Source organism: Drosophila melanogaster, chromosome X (genome assembly GCF_000001215.4).
Source record: "Drosophila melanogaster chromosome X".
NCBI classification, from domain to species: domain Eukaryota; kingdom Metazoa; phylum Arthropoda; class Insecta; order Diptera; family Drosophilidae; genus Drosophila; species Drosophila melanogaster.
This window is the reverse complement of record NC_004354.4, coordinates 8698516-8720384: the sequence shown is the minus strand read 5'-3', so window position 1 is coordinate 8720384 and position 21869 is coordinate 8698516. Positions and strand designations below refer to the sequence as shown.

Below are 21869 nucleotides of genomic sequence, written 5' to 3'. Positions count from 1 at the left end.
AAGACTTCGTGTAAACAACATTCATGTGCATTTCACAATGGTAATATGATTGACGATTTCCGTGACATTGTAAAGTAGATAGTTGAGTCGCGACTATCGACAAAGCGCCCATCTCTAAACCGCACACGTGCATTTTGAACGGGCAACAATTTCATTTGCATTATTTACTTCGGAAAACCGGAGTTTTTAAGTGAAAAGTGAACGCAGGAAAGCCGAAGCATGGTGAAGAAGAAAATAGACAACCGGATACGCGTGATGATCGAGAATGGGGTCAAGCTGGGCCACCGAACCATGTTCATCGTCATCGGGGACAAGGCGCGCGACCAGGTTCCCATTCTTTACGACATCCTGACCAAGTCGACGGTCAAGGCGCGACCCACGGTCCTGTGGTGCTACAAGAACAAGGATGAGGCCATCTCCAAGTGAGTATCCAACTGTAGAACTATTACACAGAAACTCAGCTAACTAGATACATTTTTAGTCATGGCAAAAAGCGAGCAAAGAAGATTGCTGTGGGCAAAGTGGATGTCAATGAGGCGGACCTGTTCGATTCCTTTCGAGTGGCCACCACCATTCACGGCAGATACTACTCCGAGACGCACGCAGTCCTCGGACGAACCTACGGCGTGTGTGTGCTCCAGGACTTCGAGGCCCTGACCCCCAATCTTTTGGCTCGAACTGTGGAAACGGTTGAGGGCGGCGGTCTGATCATCCTGCTGCTGAAGACACTGCAGTCGCTGAAACAGTTGTACACCATGAGCATGGATGTGCACAAGCGATTCCGCACAGAAGCCCATCAGACGGTGACCTGTCGATTCAATGAGCGACTCATTCTCTCCCTGGCGGACTGCAAGCGCTGTCTGGTGGTCAACGATGACCTCACCGTGCTGCCACTTAGCTCCAAGACCATCAACGTGGAGCCAGTGAATGTAAGCTGATGCTTGTAAATCTTCTAAAGCAGCTAATACCATTTGTTTCTAAACTTTCAGCCCGCAGGCGCCGGTCGATCGCCCAACGAGGCTAGCCTCAAGGAGCTGAAGGAGAGCCTGCTCACAGTTCAACCAGCAGGAGCTCTGGTTAATCTCTGCAAGACCTACGATCAGGCCAATGCCGTTGCCCAGTTCATTGAGGCGCTGGTCGACAAGCAACTGAAGCCGCCCATGTCCTTAACAGCGGCTCGTGGTCGTGGTAAATCGGCCGCCCTGGGTCTGTCGATTGCCGCCGCCGTCGCCTTTGGCTATGTGAACATCTACGTTACCTCACCGCATCCGGAGAACTTAATCACGCTCTTTGAATTTGTGCTCAAGGGCTTCGATGCCTTGGAGTACCAGGAGCATGCTGACTACACCATTATACGCTCCACCAATGCCGACTACAAAAAGGCGATAATAAGAATAAATATTACGAGAAGCAGCAGGCAGACCATTCAGTACATAGCTCCCAGCGATACTCATCTGCTGAACGCAGCCGATCTTCTGCTGATCGATGAGGCGGCTGCCATTCCTTTGCCGCTGGTAAAGAAGATGATCGGTCCGTATTTGGTATTCATGGCCAGTACGATAAATGGATACGAGGGCACTGGCAGATCGCTGAGCTTGAAGCTCATTTCCCAGCTGCAAAAGGATAACAATGCAAGGCCGCCACTGAAACTGGAGGAATCGATTCGGTATCAGGAGAACGACGACATAGAAAAGTGGCTGATCAACCTGCTGTGCTTGGATGCCAGTACGGTGCCGAGTATTAGCTCGGGCTGTCCCACGCCGGATGCTTGTGAACTGTACTATGTGGACAGGGACGCCCTGTTTTCGTATCACAAGGCTGCCGAGGCCTTTCTCCATCGCCTGGTCTCCATTTATGTGTCCTCGCACTACAAGAACACACCAAACGATTTGCAGATGATGAGCGATGCCCCGGCGCATCATCTATTCTGTCTACTGGGTCCGGTTCAGCGAATGGACGCCCTGCCAGAGATATTGGTGGTTATCCAAGTGGCACTGGAGGGTCAGATCTCCGCCCAGAGCATCAGCGATTCCCTGGGCAGGGGCAAGAAGGCGGCGGGCGATCTGATTCCCTGGAACGTAGCCGAGCAGTATGGCGATCGAGATTTTCCCAAGCTGTGTGGCGTTCGCATTGTGAGGGTAGCCACGCATCCGAATTACCAGAGGATGGGCTATGGCAAGCGGGCCATTCAGCTGCTCAAGGACTACTATGCAAGGAAGCACACTAATCTGGAGGACGGTCCAGTTGCCAGCAAGGATGCTGGTAAAGGTGAGTGCACGCACGCCAATGGTTTATTATGCACTACATAATACTTTAAATTTTGCATAGGTATCGAGGAAGTGGAGGAGGAGGAACTTAGTCTGCTGAAGGAACAAATCCGGCCACGTAGTCGTATACCCACACTTCTGCAGCGCTTGCACGAACGTGTCCCGGAACACGTGGACTATATTGGCACATCCTATGGCCTCACCACCGAGCTGCTGAAGTTCTGGAAGAACGCCGGCTTTGTGCCCGTCTATTTGAGCCAGAAATCTAACGAACTGACCGCCGAGCATAGCTGCATTATGCTGCACACGCCCAATGCCACGCCCTGGCTGGGCCTGTACTACCAGGACTTCCGCAGGAGAGTCCTCAAGTTGATGGGAAAGACGTTCAGGGAATTCGAGACGAAACTCTGTTTGGCCTTGCTGAAGAACAAGTCCGTGGACACGGAAGGTAGTGCACTGAAAGTACTCGATAAGCCAATGCTGGATGTTTACTTCTTGCCGCACGATCTGCAGCGCTTGGAGAGCTACGCCCGCCAGCAGTCCGAGTTTCGTCTAATCATCGATCTGCTCACGGACATTGCCCAGCTGTATTTTCAGGGCAGGATCGATGGTCTGCAGCTTGACCTGGTGCAGCAGGGCATCCTTTTGGCTCTGGGCGTGCAGGGCAAGACTGTGGATGCGTTGGGTCTGGAGCTGAATATGCCGGGTAACCAGTTGTTGGCGAAATTTTTCGATGCCATGAAACGGTGCAATCAGTGCTTCCGGTCGGTACTGGAGGAGCATATCGAAGGCGGCATGCTGCGGGAGGCGGATCTGTCCAAGGGCGAGGAACTGCAACCGCTGACTCTGTCCCTCGACAAGGAGCTGGATCAAACCGCTCAGAAGCTGAGCAAGCAGCAGCGCAAGGAGCTGAAGCGCCTGAAGGCCGAGCAGCTGGACGAATTCCAAATCAAGGGCACCGAAGAGGATTGGTCCAAGGCGCTGGAAACAAACGGAACAGGCGGTGGCAGCGGGCTGCTCTCCGTCAAGAGGTAGGTGCGCCTATTTTTTTTAATAATGTGCTTAATACATAACCACGTTTATTTATTTGTCTCCAGTTTCGTTTTATTATAAACATCACTCAGTTAAAAAAAATATAACTTATTTCGTATTTGCCTCTCTTTCGTTTCAGTGGCGTAAAGCGACTGGATGGACCAATCGAGACGCGTGAGGATGGCGACCTGGCAGCTCCGCTGTCCAAGAAGAAAAAGAAGAACAATCCGAAACAGAGACGCAGTCAGGGCAAGTCCCTGATCTAGAGTTCATAATTTTTTTCGTTTGGGGGGAAAAAGAATGTGGATTTTAATTCTATAGAAAAGTACATATTGTTGTAAGCTCCGTTAAAAATAAAGAGACCTAATAACTGAACTATATCTTGATATTGGCAGTAGCCTTGGCTGCAGCGGCGGCCGCCCTGCGCCGTTCCTTGAGGTCATTATAGCTAACGCCCGGCTCCTTGTGGGAGTTGCGCTCGAAGCGCTTGACCTTGGACTTCTTGCGGCTGACGAGCTTTGTCGTGGGCAACATATTGTTGCGTTGCAGCGTGTGGAAGCGGTCCTTCAGCAGACTGCTCTCAGTCTTCACGTTGCGCAGATTTCCGGCGATATCCTCGGGCAGATTTACGTCTAGGTCTGGCTCCTCGAACTTGTGACGCCCCAGGCGTTTCGGCTCAAACTTGGCCTTCTCGGCGCGCTGCTTGCGGCGCTTCTTTAGATCATTCAGGTCCTCCTCCTCATCGTCTAGCTCGTGGCGAATCGATTTGATGCTGAATGAAGAAACACAATAGAGATTAGAGATGGACCACAACGCCATCAGTTAGAAACTTACCGTATCAGGTCAGCCGTCTGTTGCTTGAGCTTCCTCTTGAGCTCTGTTTGACGCGCCAGCTCCTTTTGCTTGAGCTCGTTGCGGCGAGCCTGCTTGCTCTTCTTTTTGTTCTCCACGGGAGCGTTGATTGTGTGATATGGCTTTTCATCATCGTCCTCCTTTTTCTTCCCATTCGTTTGGACATCCTCATCGAGCTCACTACCCTCCTCCTCGTCCATGCCTTGGCTCATTTCATTTAGGCGACGACGATCTCTCTCCTCGGGCGTCACCTTGGAGAACATGCTGGTGGTCACGCGCTTAAGGTGCTGTTCCTTCTTAATGATGCCCTCCTCGCGTTCCACCACCTGATCAATAAGCGCCTGATGATCCTCGGGTGCGGGATTGTAGCTCATGCCCGGATGCGGGAGTTCGAATTTCCTAAAAGACATATTACAATCAATAATAACCCGACTGCTTAAGGCCCAGCAAAGTGTGCTCACTTGGCTTTGGTGGTTTTGTGGTGCAGACTAGCGTGAGTTTTCACCACCTTCTTGCCAATATTTCCAGCTGTGTGCAGTGCCAGTTCGCGACTGATCCAACCCTTCTCGTCCTTGAGTCCAGGAATCTCGTCGCGAAAATCCACCTCCTGCCAGATGTCCTTCTCGACATCAAGCTTCTTGTTCTTCTTGTCGGCCAGACGCTGTTCCAGTTTTACGTAGTACTGAGCTCGATCGCTGTTGGCCTGGCGATGGCGCGGCTTGGTTGGATTGCACACCTCCAGCTCGATGTTACGTCCGTTCTTCTTCTGGCGCACATGGTTGCTGCAGGGATTTCAAGATAAATGAGATCGCCTGTCAGGGATATGCTGCAAACTCACCGCTTGGCAATGGGATCTTGGACTTTGGATGTGTTCTCCAAAGCCTGGTAACTGCGCATGGGCTTCTTGGCATTCAGCTTCCGCTTTTGCTTCACACTCAGAACGGTGGCCTTGGTCTTCGGGAGGCTGGAGTCCACAACGAACAGATCCTCATCCTGTTTATCCGCGAACGTTCTGTAATAAGCGCAGTACGCAAATGAATGATTCCGGATGGCCACATTGTTTACCCGCTAACTCACCCAACGCGCTCCTCCTGGCGCTGATCTTCGAGGAACTGCTCGACATCCTGGATGTCTGTTTTGCGCCATGCCGATTTGTTCTTCTTCGAGATGCGCTTCTTCTTTGTCGCTGGCTCTACGGCCGTCATTTCTCCGGATTATTTGGAAATTATCAAAGTACAAAAAACAAATGTTGAGCGGCACACGTGCAATCTGCACAGGCTTTCCAGCACGTTTGGCGTCGTTTGCCAACACTGGCAGCTAGTTGCTGTCAGCTGCTTAGAGATGGCAAAAATCAAGTGTGCTAAGCTACAAAACTAGAGTTGGAACTCTATATATAAATATGAATTAAACTATTACTATATGCATTTGGTTTTAATAGCTTGGATTAATTTCTATCAATGGAGCAACAGGAAAGTAGCTTAAAAGCGACGCTAGCTCTTTACCAGCTGGAAACTGGCTTGCGCATCTCTAACCCTGCCTTCACTCGGATTCAAAACACCTGTGTGCGTGCATGTGCCTACATTTGTGTGCGTGACCAACTGAGCTGCTGCTGCTGTGCATTGTAATTCATTTCGAATTTATAGCCACCCGCGATCCGAATCAAAATCAGTAGCACTTGCGACGAGCTGGCGGTCAAAAGGGCAAAACCATAAACGTCACCGAAAACTCACGCACGTGTGTAAAGTGTGAAAAACGCCGGTAAGTGAGAGCAGCGACGTCGACTGCGACGGAGGCGTAGACGCGGCTGACGTGTACCAAACAAAACGCGGTAAACAAACTTGTCCGCTTATTTTTATTTGTATTTGGATACTCTTGCAAAGGGTGTGATCACTTAGACATTCCGAACGATCTAATGTCTATATCCTATAGCTCTTAAGGCAGTATTAATTAATAATTAATTAAAAAGATAATCATATAAATGCGAGGGTATTCAAGCATCAGCAAGCAGCCTGCTCACGTTTTTTTTCCAATTGCTATTTTCTTTTTTTCTATTTTTGTTTTTCACCGATTACGCCGTGTTATCGCCGCGCTGAAATAGTTTAACTCGTTACAAATAGCAGATCGCGATCTCCGGCAGCGACAGACACACTTTGGACACCACCACGATGAGCACCTTTCCCAGCTTCGCGGACATTTCGGCCAAATTCTCGGAGGCGACGCTGGACGAGATCATCCGAAACGCGGGCGGCACCCGGCACACCTCGTACAAATTTGGCCCAAGTGGCAAGAAGGGCGACGCCTATCTGAGCCGTGTCTTCCGCATCACCATCTACGGCGTCAAGGAGGCGGAAGAGGGCCAGGATGAGAAGCAACTAGAGATCAGTGTGATCGTGAAGGCCATGCCCGACAATCTGCACCGTCGGCGACTCTTCCGTTCGGTGATATTCTTCCGCAACGAGATCAACTTCTACACCAAGGTGTTGCCGGCCATCGAGGCATTCCAGAAGTCCCGCCAGCCCGCGCCTAAGAAGCCCTTCGTGGAGTACCCCCGCTGCCTGGCCAGCCTGTGCGATGGCGTCAACGATTTCATCGCCCTGGAGGATGTGGGTCCCAGGGGCTACAGGGCACCTGTACGGTTAGTTTATTCCTCCTCCTCCTCCTCCACCCCTTTCGTATGAAATCAGCTTTCTATAAATAAGTGTAACTACACTATCTGTCGACTTCCCATACAATAGATTATTTCAATATCTACCATTAATACCATTAACCCTTATTGATTATAAATTATACAACTACATTTACTTCAATTACCTTACCTTACCTTGCAGTCAAGACTACATTTCGCTGGAAGATGCCCTGCTGACGATGCGGACCCTGGGTCGTTTCCATGGCGTGGCCCTGGCCTTCAATGCCCTGGATAGCAAGAACTTCGAGAAGGCTGCTGGTTCGCTGGAGGAGACCTACTATGGCGAACACACCCGCGAGTGGTACACGGGCTTCCTCCTGCTGGCGGAGAATGTGGCCACGGACGCCGTCAAGCAGATCTATCCGAATAGCAAATACGAGACTGTGGCCACAAACTTCCTGCAGCCGCCGCTGTTCGATGATCTGATCAATCTGGTGTCCACTCGCTCCAAGTTGAGTGTCTTCGGGCACGGCGATTGCTGGACGCCCAACTTTCTGACCAAGTACAACGAACGGGGACAATCGGAGGAGATCATCATCATTGATTTCCAGTTGGCCAGGTGCTCCTCCTTGGCCCTCGACCTGAGCTTCTTCATCTATTCCTGCACTAGCCAGGAGCTGAGGGAACAGCACTACGATGAGCTGCTCCGCGCCTACCTGGAGAGCGCCCAGGATTTGATTCAGGATCTCGGTGGCAATGCAGAGTCTATCATCTCCTGGGAATCACTGCAAGAGGAGCTAAAGAACTTTGGTCGCTTTGGTTGCGGCATGGGCATCGAATCGCTGCCGATGACGATGATGGAGGACGATGAGGTGGCCGATCTGGATGGAATCAAGGAGAACGCCATTCTCACCGACATCTGGAATATCACACCCTTCAAGGAGTCCGCCAAGCAGCAGCGACTGGCTGATATCTTCAAGCACGCCATCGATCAGGGCTACATTAAGTGAGCTCATTAATTTCTATGATAAAATCGAATTCATATAGTATTGGGTATTTCGTAATTGTAACCCATATAATGTACAAAACGTAACTCCAGATAATTAAAAGCATATTATAAACACATTTTGGATTGGATTAAAAACAGATCTTTATGGGCAATAACTGATGAATAAAATAACATAGTTTGAAAGGTATGTACATGGTATGTGCTGGTGCTAAAACTAGGTTCGGAACGACCGATTTAGAGGCACTGTCCTTCGTGGAGGACGCACCAGTGCGGAATAACTGCATCCGCATGGATTCCGCGCGCCAGGAGTCGCTCCCGGTAGCGGTAGAATCTTCTTTGGGCCAACAGGGCTGAAGACTTTGGATTTGACCACATTCGCTCGGCTGCTGCTCCAGCTCGCGGCCAGATTCGGGATTCTGTAGGGGATTGGATTGGGTTTAATTAAATGGGTTTGGTTCACCGTTTGGTTCCCTAGCGTTTACATACCCAGTGAGTTCTGATCCACATACTCGCTCCACATGCACACCTCACCGCCGAGAACCTGATCCTTGCTGCGACCAACGGGCATGCCACTGGAGTACACGGTGCGCCAGTTGTAGTACGATGTGCTGCCCCAGAAGCCGTGATCCAGGTACCAGGCATTCTTCGTGGACACAATCAGTCGGTAGCCTCGCTGCAATAGCTCCCGATTGAGGGCATCCTGTGACTCCACCCATGTCTGGATTATGAACCGCTCCTTGGGCAGGTAGGTCTCGATGTACCGGGGATTGGTGAGGTGACTGGACCAGATGATCACCGACTTCGGCTCCTTGATGCCCGGATACATACGCTCGTTAATCTCGTCCCATGCATTGAGGTTCCGCTGATGGAATTGCGACCACAGCCGCAGGAAGCTCTGCTCGCTGAGATCGTAGCCACGTGCCCGCATCCCATCCCGAATCTCGTCGGTGTTATTCCAGCAGGGAAGGAACACCTCGTCGCCGCCCATGTGCAGGGTCTCCTCGGGAGCGCCCACCTCGGCTACGTCCTCGAAGATCTCCTTGAGCACTGCGTACATATGATCGTTCAGGGGATTCAGTTGGCCGCACGGTGGCTGTACACAGAATCTCCTCCAGGGCGATTGATTCAGGCACACGGACATGTTGCCCAGTCCGGCGGCAGGACCCCATTGCCAGCCATTGCCCGCATGCGAGGGTCCATCGATCTCGATCAGTATCCGTATGCCCCGCAGTCGGGCATATTTCACAAGATTCAGTGCATCCTGGCGCGAGTACGTCTGCGATGAGGAGTACGCTCCGTAACGCTGCATCTCCGGCACCCTGGTGATCTCCAGCGGAAAACTGTGCGTGTCCACCACATGCCAGTGGAGCACATTCAGCTTACTGGCCGCCATCGCATCCAAGGTGCTGCGTATAAACTTGAGCGGCACAAAGTTACGGGCCGTATCCAGAAGGACGCCGCGATGCGAAAAGGCCGGACGATCGGTGATGTTGGCCGTGGTGACCATCAGCAGGCCATTGGACAGGCTGCCGGTGACCAGGTTGCTCAGCGTCTCGAAGGCATGACGTGCACCGTACACCGTCGTCGCTTGGATGTCCACAAAGGTGGCCGTTTCAGTGGTTCGCACCACCAGGGCGTAGCTCTCGTCGGTGGGCCAGTCCAGAACGAGGCTCTCGTTGGCCACCGTGGATCTGACCAGAATCTGCTTGCTGGTCTCCAGCGTGCAGTTTCGTATGCACTCCTTCAGCAGATTCGAGACGAACAGCCGGTTCGTCTCCCTGAGAAACTGGGTGGCCGCCTCGCCGGGCGCCACAACATGGAAACGCACCTTCCACGGATCGAATCGTACCCGCCTGTGCGATATGGTGCACTCCTTGCCGGTGGGCATGGGCCAGATGGCTCCGTACTTGCCGCACGACAGTCGGCAATCCCGCTGGCTCTCGAAGATCTCCGGCGCGTACTGCAGTCCGGCCACCATCTCGCCCTCCGCGGTGCAGATATCCGTCCGGCTGCACAGCCATTTCCTGGAAATTCGGAAGATATTGCTATAATAAAGCTAAGTACATATATATTTAGATACATAAAGCAGATTTCACTTTATTTATTGCAAATTCTTTTCAATAATATATGCAGCTGCATAGAAAGTAGTTCTTATTCTGTCGCTTTGCCTTTTGCACTTGTTCCCTTTACGAAAATTGCACTTGGAGCGAATGCAAATTAACATGTAAATGCATTTGGCACAGTTAAATTTTCACCTGTTTTCTTCTGTTTGTTTTATTTTCTAGTTTTTAAGACTGATTTCACTTGTTGCTCTCAGTTATTTGAGGAGATATTGGATATCCTGCTGAGCATAGACACCAACCATTTGTTATCCGTTGGCAGTTTTTTAAAGTTCTCTTTTGTAGAATGAATAGATTTCCTTTAATATATTTAAAAGTAGTGGACTTTTTGGACTTTTTTTCACTAGTCTGCTGAGCGCATATAACACTTGAAATTTCATTGAAAATAAAGAACAGTCAGTTTTTTGTATTTTCACTGCATTTTGTTAGCAAAAATTGTTATACTTCCAAAACAAAACATGTATTTAAAAAAAAACTTGCACTTGTTGCACTGATTTCCTTTATGAAGCAAAGACACAAACCTGCTGGCGCTGCCGGCGTCGGCGTCGCTGCCGACGTCATCTGCCCGCGTCAGCGCAGCGCCGACCGCGAAGGATAATAGGGATAATAGCAGCAGCGATCCAACAGCAGAGCAAAAGCACTGATAACGATTGTAGCCGCTGAACCGCATCGTTTCTTTCTAACGGCTTCTTTGGCTGCGCCGCTCGCTTTTATAATTTCTGTTCGGTATTTGCTATATTTGTTGTGTTAGGGGGGTGTGTACGGTGTATTCGCTATTTTCAACCGGCCGCCCACCCGCTCCGCTCGCCGAGCACAACAACACTGAAGAGCTGAAATCGAAAAAGCGAATAAAATAAATCCAGCGAAATTTCACTTGCAGCGCAGTAGCGGCCGCAACAACAGCAATAACAAGTCGAGCTTATCGTCAATTGAATTGAAGAGAGTGCAAGAGCGCGAGAGAGCGCGGATTGAAATTACACTGCGAGAAACGCCAAGTCCTTGCATTACACTGCTACTCCACATTAATGCTTGGCAATTAGATTTTACAGCTTTATTAAATGAGCTTCCCTATACTAACAGGACACTTGATGCATGAAGTGCCACGTCTTTTCTGCCTGTGTAGTGCTGTGAAATCAGCATATCTCCCACTCTTTGAAGCAAACCCCACCCCCTGGAGAGTGGCCCACATACGGAAGTTGTGGGGTGAGTGATAAAATGGAAAATATATACATACATATGTATGCATGTATGTATGTATATGCGGTGCAAGAACCGCAGCAACAACAATAATCGTGGGCTTGAAAACTGCCAGCGTGCAAAACACCAAAAAGAATTTAACTAAATCAACCTAATTCTTCACAAATTTCGGCACAAATGCAGTTAAGAAAGCCAGCATATTAATTAAACATAAGTACATACACACATGTGTAGTATGTAGATACATGTAGTATATGCCAATTGAACTTGCAACATTTAAGATTCCAATAATACATCTCGAAAATATTATTCAAATGAGTTTCCACCCTCGAGGTAAACAAAGCAGCAGTTAATTATAAACAAGATAGAACGGTGTATCAATTTTCAGTTAACACAAATAATCAAAAAATTATTGTTTATAGTAGATAGATAAACAACTCAGCAATGGGGAATGGAACCACCGTCTTATCCCTCCAAAGATACACAACTATATTTGTGCTTTTTTAGTATTTATCATTTGTTTCTGCGTCGATTTTTCGTTGAGTTTTCGCATTTGATTCGTCTTGTATTATCATGTTGTTGCACGTACAGTTGAGGCCGTGACTGTAAGGCAAAATAAAAGATGTATTCCCTTAGTTGAAATGGGTAATGTTGGGTAATAAATTTGAATGCATTCATATAAAAACTCTGCATGCACATTACTTTAAATCCATTTAATTGGCTTAATAAGTTAATTAAATCAGTGACAAATTGATTTGTGTACCACTCAGCCAAACTGATTTCATAGCAATATGAGTAAGAACATTTATTTTACTTCAAATTAACAACGAAGTGAACATATTGCTAAAGCAACTAACTAACTAATCACTTTCTTAATAAATTTATTTACAAAACATCTACTTGTTTTAATCTGGAACATAATTTTAGTCGCGAAACGCGCTGTTGTTCCACCCTCATTATGATTTCGATAAAAGCTTTGAAGTTGAAAACAAATGAAAAAAAAAAAAAATGGTGAAATAAAAAACATTATTTGTGTGTGCGACTGGGCATTGTTGATTATTATTTTATTGTATTCGGCATTCGCACATCTAGTTCTTGTATGCGCCCATGCATCTCTCTCTCTCTCTCTCTCTCTTTTATTAATAATATGTATTATTATGTGGTCGCTGGCTTGGATTCCAATTCCAATTCCATTTCCATTTTAATTCCATGGGCGCCTTTTGTGCGCCTTCGAAATGAATTTTGAATTATGCGATAGCGCCGCCTTCGCTCTTTATTCTTTTGCCCATTGTTGTTGCCCGTGAGCATGTGTGCGTTTCTGTGTTTAGAATGTAAAATTATAATAATTAAAAAGAGTACGTGCGAGTGCTGTAATCGGGCGGTTGAGATGATGGATGCGGGGATGTTGGCTGAAGCGATAGTTGCACATTACGATTCCCCTCACTCACCATTCAACACGATCTCGAAACTCACCACGACTTTTCTCGAAATAATCCGTGCACTATCTTTTTCGTGCTTCATTGAAGCCACAAAACTATTGAATACGCACATACATATTTCAAAACTAACAAGGTTTTGAATACTCACCACTTTTAAAGGTAGCTGGTAAGTTAGCTTTCCAACATATTTATATAACAATAACAATAGTAAACGCATTTTGATTATATTTAAGTGAACAAGATATATACCTCATATGTGCACTTCTCACGCGCTCATCCCCAGGATTTCACACATGTGGGCGGACCAAATGAGTTTTGCCCAACTCGGACATCAGGTCCTGAATGGAAATCAGCAGGCGGAGGATGAGGAGGAGTTGGGGCAGGCTGCGGGGATTGGATGTAGACATGGTTATGGATATGGGAAGGCGGTAGACTCTATGATGATGAGGAGCTGCAGCTGTTCCTGTCGCTCCAGGACAATGCAGATGCACAGATGCGTCTGCACTGGGAAAAATAAGGTCAAAAGAATTACTGAAGCTTTCTAAACCGAATGGCTAGCTATCCGATTAATAACAATATTATAAATTTTAAGTCTTAACTTAAGTTAAGTGCTCAAGGTGAAATGAAAAGTAAACATATTGGGCTTTTATTTCGAGTGCATTCAAATGGATGGGGGGGGGGAGGGGGTTGGGGGTTCATCGCCACTGATTATGATGTTGATTACATTGCGGCCTCTTCCTCCCCTCACCTGGGCCACGCCCCTTTTGCACAGAGAGAAAATATTGTTAGTTCATTTCATGGATATAAATTATTTGCATTTAACTTTATAATAGCAACTCAACAAAACCAAACAAGAACCTGATGATTTTAGAAATATGATGATTATGATTATGATCTTAAAAAAATGATATGAACTTTGTTTTCTCTGCACGACTTTGGACAGGATGCAAGTGCCGAGTCCGTCAGCCGCTAGGTTCTTCATTCCGTTTGCGTCAGTCAGCGCTGACTGCCACACACCCCCCCCCCCTTGTGTGCCACGCCCCCCTCATAGGCCACGCCCCTGGATGCTGCTGCTTAGAACAATGCAAGATTAAAAAACTGTAACAAATTACAAGCAAAACGGCAAATAAATTACACAAAAAACCAAGAGCTGGAAATGAAAAAAAAAAGAAAACAAAATAAGAAATAAAATAAAATGAAAGGAAAAAAAAGTAAATCAGCAGAGGAAATGCAAAACAAAAAGCAAGCGCAAAAAGTTGCAGCTACCGAAGAGGGGTTTGGGCAAAAGGGGCGTGGCTGAGGTCAGCGGCCCTGGGGGTTGTCATATGATTCCCAAAATGGGGGTGGGCCGGAAAATTGGGCGTTGGGCATGTGTGGAAATGCAAAGTTATAGGAAAAGTTAATTTGGGTTTTGTGTCTGCGGGGGGCTATTGCAAAAATGGCTTTGTCCTTTGGCCGATTAAATCAGAGTTTGTTGCAAGGAATGCACTTGGATTCTCGAAATATTTATTGTTTTTTAAAAATATTGTTATTTCATTCGTGAGTAATATATTTAGGGACTATTAAAAATGTAAGCTAAGAGTATAGTAAACTAAATAAATTAATAAATTCAGTAAATTATATATAAATTATATATATTTTTACCTATGGGACTCTTGAAAGCGTAATAAGCAGGTATCTAATAGTCGAGGTTTTCGTATACAGGGTATGCGGTATAGGTGGTTACGAATATCGAGAGTTCTCAGCATGCAATTGCCATCAAAAATGAAGAAAATAATAAATATATATAATGGATATTATACAATATTATATTTTATTATATTATTTTATAATATAGTTTAAGGAGCCTACAAATCCAATAATGGGCTTACAAACTTAAATAAAATATTTTTTTAAGCCGTTTATCGGGTTTGTAATGTCACTTGGCTGCATTTTGTATTGTTTGCGATGGGCTGACTAAACGCTTGGCCTTCGAAGGGAATTGTGGAGGGGGGGGGGGGGGGGGAGTGGGGTGTTGTGGCAGAGGTAAGTGGGCGGAAGGGGGTGTCGAAGTGATCGCAAGTGGATAAGGTTTGTTCGCCCGCTGTGGTTGTTGCTGTATAGTTGTGCTTGTTCTTGTTGTTTTTGTTGCGTCCGGGGACCGTCAAACAATGCAAATTGCATGAATGAATGCCATTTTTCATTTCATTTCAATGCCCAGCACCCCACCACCCCCTTGACCCCGTTGACCCCCGTGCAGCCCCTTTTTTCCTTCTATTTATTTTCCCCTCTGACGGCCCTGGTGAACCTGACTGCATTCTATTTTTCTTTTGATTAAATCAAATGCATAAAATGTTTTCAATTCAATCAGAACAAAAAAAAAAGCACACGAAACCAACTACAAGAGTACAAGAACAACGGGAAAAATCACATTTACTGAGGTAATACTGTGCATACCCTTTCATCGAGGGTAATCAGTTTGTAATATATGTACATAAATACTGAAGAAATTGCACATAGGATCTTTATGCTTTTTTATGATATTTACTTAAATCTAAAAAAAAGCTCATAATAACTGAAAACTGTTATATGTTATCTTTTTGTCATTTGTTTATATTTTTGAAACGGAAAATGAAAGTTGTGCGTGTATATGTAGTCACCCAATTGTGACACCGTTTAAAATATTGGCAATTAAAAAGCAACAGGAAATCGTTAAAACTGATTAGTGTTAACCTCTGTCATTGTTTTTAATTCGAATTGTTTTGAATTTGATTTTGAAATAGAGTCAAGGTTGCTTTAGTTAGCATTAAAAAAAAGGAAAGTGACTAAGTTTCTAATTTGTACTATATGCATTTTTTAGCATGTAATGTATAGCATAACTATCAGTTTATACGGTTTAGGATTAAATTAAAAATATATCTGCAATCAAAGGGTAAAATTGAAGAAAAATGAAGAGTGAGTGCAGGAATACGTAGAGAATCGAATGCACAGTCTACCATTCTTTTCGTTCTATTTTTATTTTTATTTTTTTTCTTTTTTTAATTTGTGCAAAGTTTTCTGCCTTTTTTCCACACACACACACACACACATGTGGTCTTTTTATTTGTCTGCCCAACCAGTGTGTGTGTGTGAATCTAGCTTTTTAATTAATTGCACTAACCGCCCCCTTTTTCCACACACACCCCCACTTTTGCCAGTCGCTGGTTTTTTGTGTGTTTTGTTTTTGATTCTTTTTTGAGTCGTTTTTTGATTTGATAATCCAACAATTGTTGTTCAAGTTCAAGGCCCTGCGAATGTTCTTTGATTCATGAATTAACTTTTCAGTTTGCTAGCTTTTTATTTGCTGATTTATTTGTGTTTTGATGGGTTTTGATGGGTTTTTGATGGCAACGGGTTGAATTTCGAATTGCTAAATATATATGTATACTTACTAGTATGAAATGAGAAGCATTGTAATTATAAGTTAGCTAACTAACTGTTTAAAGATACATTTGCGATAATTTTGAATAGTATTGTTATGCTATCCTTTTCTCATATATCTTTGACGTATCTTAACCTTTGTCAAGTTGCATTTTAGTAATGTTTTTCATGAATGTTTTTGTTTTGTTTCATATGTTTTTAGTCTTAACAAAAAAAAACCGAGGGAAACATCTCAATTTCCAGGCCTTTACGTTGTGAATCGAATTTTGGTGTCCTTTTTTGTTTAGCAATTTCAGAATGTTGCCGAGTTGTTCGCCTTCTTCTTCTTCTTCTTCTTCTTCGCTGGCAAACCCAACCAACCCCAGTGTCGCCGTCCCTGTCGCACCCTAGCTGTCTTTGTCTCTGTCTCTCATTGGAAGGCGCCAACATAATCAGTATAACAAATGAGATCCTTGTCGACAGTTGTTTGCTGCTTTTGTGTCAGTGGCGTCGTCGTCATCATCGTTATCATCATCACCAACATCATCATCATCTCAATGCTGCAGCAAGGGGGAGGGGGGTTGGTGCTGGTAAGGGGGTGGTACTGTGAAACGGGGGGTACTGCTGTCAACGTCTATCTACTTTCTGCCCGACGTTCTACATTGTTATTGTTATTATTTTTGCTGCCTTTATGCAATGTTTTGATTAATTTTTGCCGCAGCCATCTTAGCCCCTCCCCTCGCGCTACAGCCCCCTCTCCATCCAACCCAACGCCCCTGAACCCATACCTCTAACCCAAAGCCCCCCCCCCTCCCCCCTTCACCACACCCCGCGTGCATTTGCTTGACTGCATTTTCCTAGCTGCCTCTGACTTTTATGCACTGAAAAATCATTCATTAGATGATCTCAACTATTTTTAGTTGTCTGCTTAAGTATTGCTTATAATAGTATTTCTATATTTCATTTATTCTACATTACTTTTACACATTATTTAGTGTGTCAATTTAAGTACTAAAAATTATTAAATATGCTACTTTCAACACACATTTTTCCACAGTGCTTGTGGAAATGGGAAAGCGCAGGAGGCGCTGGAGTAACGGCACTGACTGGTGCTGATGATGGGCGGTTGGAAGCGGTGGAGTGGGCGTGGCTGTTTTGTTTAGTAGTTTTATGGTCTCAACTCGCGGTAAACAATGAAAAATTCTGTCGCTGTTCATTGTCTCGAGTCGAAAAACTTGGGATAAAAGGAGACGAACATTTCTGGGTGATGGTGAGCGGGCAAAAGAGTCCAGAGATTCAAATGGAAAACTGGGAAAGCGGGGATTTCATCTTTGTAGATTTCATAAATCAAGATGTCGTTGGTGGTTGCAAGGATAACGACAATATTATCCCGATTAAATGGTCATTGAAGTGTTCTTCTCGTGCACTAATAATTAAATGATATTAATTAAATTGAAGCAAGGCCACGTACATACATATGTCTTGCCCATTTTATTTTGGCCAATAAATTTCGGCATATCGCAGCCCAATCAAAATCAAAATTGCAAGCAAAATGCATTTGCATTATTGCACTTTTCCAACGCACCTGCAATGCAATGCTAAATGCAATCAATATAATTGATGCAACATCCGATTCTGTGGCTGCTTTTCCCCTCATCTTCCGCTTTCCCCAGCCATTTCCATTGAGACGAGCCACAAAAAAAAAAAAATAAAAGGACTTAAATGTGCATCCATTTATAAATTCATTCACATAAACTCCCATAATACTTTATAATTTACAAAATTGATTTTGGTCAAATGAATGCGAATGATTTCTCGGCTTTTGGCAGGAAAATCAGTGATTGCAGTCGGCAAATAACGCGTACAGTTTTCTTTCGCACGGAATTAAAAAAATTCGTCTGACTTTTTAGTATTTTGATCAAAATATTAGAAATAGTGACTCAAATATGGAATGTCATACATCGTTGAGTTTGTTTTTTAAATTCCAATCGATTTGCATTCAAGTTTGGGAATTCTAAGACTTTTCAATTTTTTGCAAATTTTGATGATGTTACCCCTTACAGAAAATGCAAAAATTTGGCCAAAAATTAATTTTACAAAATCAGTTTAAAAGTGTAAGGGGTTGTTAGTATTGGTTGTAGGGAGTATAAAATGGTACTACTTTTTACTCTGTGACAATTTTTAGTCAAGTTATTGCCAAAAAAGCCAACTTGAAAATTCAGTTTTTTGCCAAGAATAATTTCCAGATATTTTGTGAAAAAAATAATCGGTATTTTGATCATAACATTGGAAATATTTACCCAAATATGGAGTGTCATACCTCGTTGAGTTTGTTTTTTAAATTCCAATCGATTTGCATTCAAGTTTGGGAATTCCAGGATTTTTGAATTTTTTGCAAATTTTGATGATGTTACCCCTTACAAAAAATGCGAAAATTTGGCCAAAAATTAATTTTACAAAATCTGTGTAAAAGTAAAAGGGGTTGTTAGTATTGGTTGTAAGGAGTATAAAATGGTACTTATTTTTGCTCTGTGACCATTTTTAGTCAAGTTATTGCCAAAAAAGCCAACTTGAAAATTGAGTTTTTTGCCAAGAATGCTTTCCAGATTTTTTGTGAAAAAAATAATCGGTATTTTGATCATAACATTGAAAATATTTACCCAAATATGGAATGTCATACCTCGTTGAGTTTGTTTTTTAAATTCCAATCGATTTGCATTCAAGTTTGGGAATTCTAGGATTTTTCAATTTTTTGCAAATTTTAATGATGTTACCCCTTACAAAAAATGCGAAAATTTGGGCAAAAATTAATTTTACAAAATCTGTTTAAAAGTGAAAGGGGTTGTTAGTATTGGTTGTACGGAGTATAAAATGGTACTTCTTTTTGCTCTGTGACCATTTTTAGTCAAGTTATAGCCAAAAAAGCCAACTTGAAAATTCAGTTTTTTGCCAAGAATAATTTCCAGATTTTTTGTGAAAAAAATATTCCGTATTTTGATCATAACATTGGAAATATTTAACCAAATATGGAATGTCATACCTCGTTGAGTTTGTTTTTTAAATTCCAATCGATTTGCATTCAAGTTTGGGAATTCTAGGATTTTTCAATTTTTTGCAAATTTTGATGATGTTACCCCTTACAAAAAATGCGAAAATTTGGCCAAAAATTAATTTTACAAAATCTGTTTAAAAGTGATAGGGGTTGTTAGTATTGGTTGTACGGAGTATAAAATGGTACTTCTTTGTGCTCTGTGACCATTTTTAGTCAAGTTATAGCCAAAAAAGCCAACTTGAAAATTGAGTTTTTTGCCAAGAATAATTTCCAGATTTTTTGTGAAAAAAATATTTGGTATATTGATCATAACATTGGAAATAATTACCCAAATATGGAATGTCATACCTCGTTGAGTTTGTTTTTTAAATTCCAATCGATTTGCATTCAAGTTTGGGAATTCTAGGATTTTTCAATTTTTTGCAAATTTTGATGATGTTACCCCTTACAAAAAATGCGAAAATTTGGCCAAAAATTAATTTTACAAAATCAGTTTAAAAGTGATAGGGGTTCTTAGTATTGGTTGTAAGGAGTATAAAATGGTACTTCTTTTTGCTCTGTGACCATTTTTAGTCAAGTTACAGCCAAAAGGCCAACTTGAAAATTGAATTTTTTGCCAAGAATAATTTCCAGATTTTTTGTGAAAAAAATATTTGGTATTTTTATCATAACATTGGAAATAATTACCCAAATATGGAATGTCATACCTCGTTGAGTTTGTTTTTTAAATTCCAATCGATTTGCATTCAAGTTTGGGAATTCTAGGATTTTTCAATTTTTTGCAAATTTTGATGATGTTACCCCTTACAAAAAATGCGAAAATTTGGCCAAAAATTAATTTTACAAAATCAGTTTAAAAGTGATAGGGGTTGTTAGTATTGGTTGTATGGAGTATAAAATGGTACTTCTTTTTGCTCTGTGACCATTTTTAGTCAAGTTATAGTCAAAAAAGCCAACTAGAAAATTCAGTTTTTTGCCAAGAATAGTTTCCAGATTTTTTGTGAAAAAAATATTCCGTATTTTGATCATAACATTGGAAATATTTAACCAAATATGGAATGTCATACCTCGTTGAGTTTGTTTTTTAAATTCCAATCGATTTGCATTCAAGTTTGGGAATTCTAGGATTTTTCAATTTTTTGCAAATTTTGATGATGTTACCCCTTACAAAAAATGCGAAAATTTGGGCAAAAATTAATTTTACAAAATCTGTTTAAAAGTGAAAGGGGTTGTTAGTATTGGTTGTACGGAGTATAAAATGGTACTTCTTTTTGCTCTGTGACCATTTTTAGTCAAGTTATAGCCAAAAAAGCCAACTTGAAAATTCAGTTTTTTGCCAAGAATAATTTCCAGATTTTTTGTGAAAAAAATATTTGGTATTTTGATCATAACATTGGAAATAATTACCCAAATATGGAATGTCATACTTCGTTGAGTTTGTTTTTTAAATTCCAATCGATTTGCATTCAAGTTTGGGAATTCTAGGATTTTTCAATTTTTTGCAAATTTTGATGATGTTACCCCTTACAAAAAATGCGAAAATTTGGGCAAAAATTAATTTTACAAAATCTGTTTAAAAGTGAAAGGGGTTGTTTGTATTGGTTGTACGGAGTATAAAATGGTACTTCTTTTTGCTCTGTGACCATTTTTAGTCAAGTTATAGCCAAAAAAGCCAACTTGAAAATTCAGTTTTTTGCCAAGAATAATTTCCAGATTTTTTGTGAAAAAAATATTTGGTATTTTGATCATAACATTGGAAATAATTACCCAAATATGGAATGTCATACTCGTTGAGTTTGTTTTTTAAATTCCAATCGATTTGCATTCAAGTTTGGGAATTCTAGGATTTTTCAATTTTTTGCAAATTTTGATGATGTTACCCCTTACAAAAAATGCGAAAATTTGGGCAAAAATTAATTTTACAAAATCTGTTTAAAAGTGAAAGGGGTTGTTTGTATTGGTTGTACGGAGTATAAAATGGTACTTCTTTTTGCTCTGTGACCATTTTTAGTCAAGTTATAGTCAAAAAAGCCAACTAGAAAATTCAGTTTTTTGCCAAGAATAGTTTCCAGATTTTTTGTGAAAAAAATATTCCGTATTTTGATCATAACATTGGAAATATTTACCCAAATATGGAATGTCATACCTCGTTGAGTTTGTTTTTTAAATTCCAATCGATTTGCATTCAAGTTTGGGAATTCTAGGATTTTTCAATTTTTTTGCAAATTTTGATGATGTTACCCCTTACAGAAAATGCAAAAATTTGTCCAAAAATTAATTTTACAAAGTCCGCCAAAAAGTGATATGAATTGTTAAATTTGGAAATGTGATGCAGCAAAAACATATTCTCTTAGCTGTGTGACCATTTTTAGTCAAGCTGTGATGTAAGTTAGTCGAAAATAAAGCATTTTGGCCAAAGTCGTTTTCCTGATTTGTCGTCTAAAAATAATGTTCAGACAACAAAATGGCTTATATTGGAATCTGCAATCGATTGGCATTTAATTATGTCTAACTAAAACCATAAAAGACGGCATACGAGCACCTCTTTTAATTCGTGAATCAACTTATCCTGATGCAATTTCCTTTGTCATCTGTCTCTCACTTGCCACGCGTATTTTCCCCAGCCGTTTTCACTGCACCGGAGCAGCCTCCACATTTTCCAGTTGCAGCGGCATGTGGAAAATTAGCGCTCAATGTTAACATTTGCCCACATTGTTGCGTTGTGTTAATGTATTTTAATTTTCCTCAGCCTCGAGTCCTCTGACATCCTACATTCTGGCAAGATAACTTTGGTCTCGTGTGCTGTTTATTTATACATAACAGAATTTAGTATAGTTGTTCGAATTTTACATATGTTGTAAAGGTACGTTTTTATAAAGTGCAACAGCAGATTTCGA

General features: G+C 42.7%; 4 protein-coding genes and 2 long non-coding RNA genes across 11 annotated transcripts; 3 read left to right on the top strand and 3 right to left on the bottom strand.

The window, feature by feature from the left end:
• The first annotated feature begins 107 nt into the window (after positions 1-107).
• Positions 108-3672, top strand: l(1)G0020 (lethal (1) G0020). Of its 2 annotated transcripts, none has more exons than NM_132275.2 (5): positions 108-422; positions 482-929; positions 990-2268; positions 2329-3298; positions 3439-3672. In NM_132275.2, exons 1-5 carry the CDS (start codon positions 220-222, stop codon positions 3563-3565), a joined length of 3027 nt encoding a protein of 1008 aa, NP_572503.1. In that variant the 5' UTR covers positions 108-219; the 3' UTR covers positions 3566-3672. The 2 variants fall into 2 exon arrangements, with proteins under 2 accessions (NP_572503.1, NP_001285025.1); NM_001298096.1 differs by having other exon boundaries at positions 2329-3302.
• On the bottom strand, positions 3320-5449 carry CG1785 (uncharacterized protein). The gene is made up of 5 exons (NM_132274.3): positions 5229-5449; positions 4990-5163; positions 4613-4933; positions 4134-4550; positions 3320-4071 (listed from the first exon to the last, which is right to left on the bottom strand). The coding sequence occupies exons 1-5, from the start codon at positions 5354-5356 to the stop codon at positions 3675-3677; spliced, it is 1437 nt and encodes a 478-aa protein (NP_572502.1). The 5' UTR covers positions 5357-5449; the 3' UTR covers positions 3320-3674.
• An 11-nt stretch (positions 5450-5460) lies between these two features.
• On the top strand, positions 5461-7913 carry CG2004 (uncharacterized protein). 5 transcript variants are annotated; one of them, NM_001272424.2, is made up of 3 exons: positions 5461-5909; positions 6250-6786; positions 6980-7913. In NM_001272424.2, exons 2-3 carry the CDS (start codon positions 6317-6319, stop codon positions 7785-7787), a joined length of 1278 nt encoding a protein of 425 aa, NP_001259353.1. In that variant the 5' UTR covers positions 5461-5909; positions 6250-6316; the 3' UTR covers positions 7788-7913. The 5 variants fall into 5 exon arrangements, with proteins under 5 accessions (NP_001259353.1, NP_001259354.1, NP_572501.1 ...); NM_001272425.1 differs by having other exon boundaries at positions 5722-5909; positions 6269-6786; NM_132273.2 differs by having other exon boundaries at positions 5722-5909.
• Hexo2 (Hexosaminidase 2) lies at positions 7907-10733 on the bottom strand. Its single transcript, NM_080342.4, has 3 exons — positions 10428-10733; positions 8273-9810; positions 7907-8202 (listed from the first exon to the last, which is right to left on the bottom strand). The coding sequence occupies exons 1-3, from the start codon at positions 10574-10576 to the stop codon at positions 8021-8023; spliced, it is 1869 nt and encodes a 622-aa protein (NP_525081.1). The 5' UTR covers positions 10577-10733; the 3' UTR covers positions 7907-8020.
• A 1467-nt stretch (positions 10734-12200) lies between these two features.
• lncRNA:CR44508 (long non-coding RNA:CR44508) lies at positions 12201-12411 on the bottom strand. Its single transcript, NR_123838.2, has one exon. It is a non-coding gene; the product is annotated as a long non-coding RNA:CR44508 (long non-coding RNA).
• lncRNA:CR44507 (long non-coding RNA:CR44507) lies at positions 12379-13172 on the top strand. The gene is made up of 2 exons (NR_123837.1): positions 12379-12701; positions 12784-13172. It is a non-coding gene; the product is annotated as a long non-coding RNA:CR44507 (long non-coding RNA).
• Positions 13173-21869: the final 8697 nt, after the last annotated feature.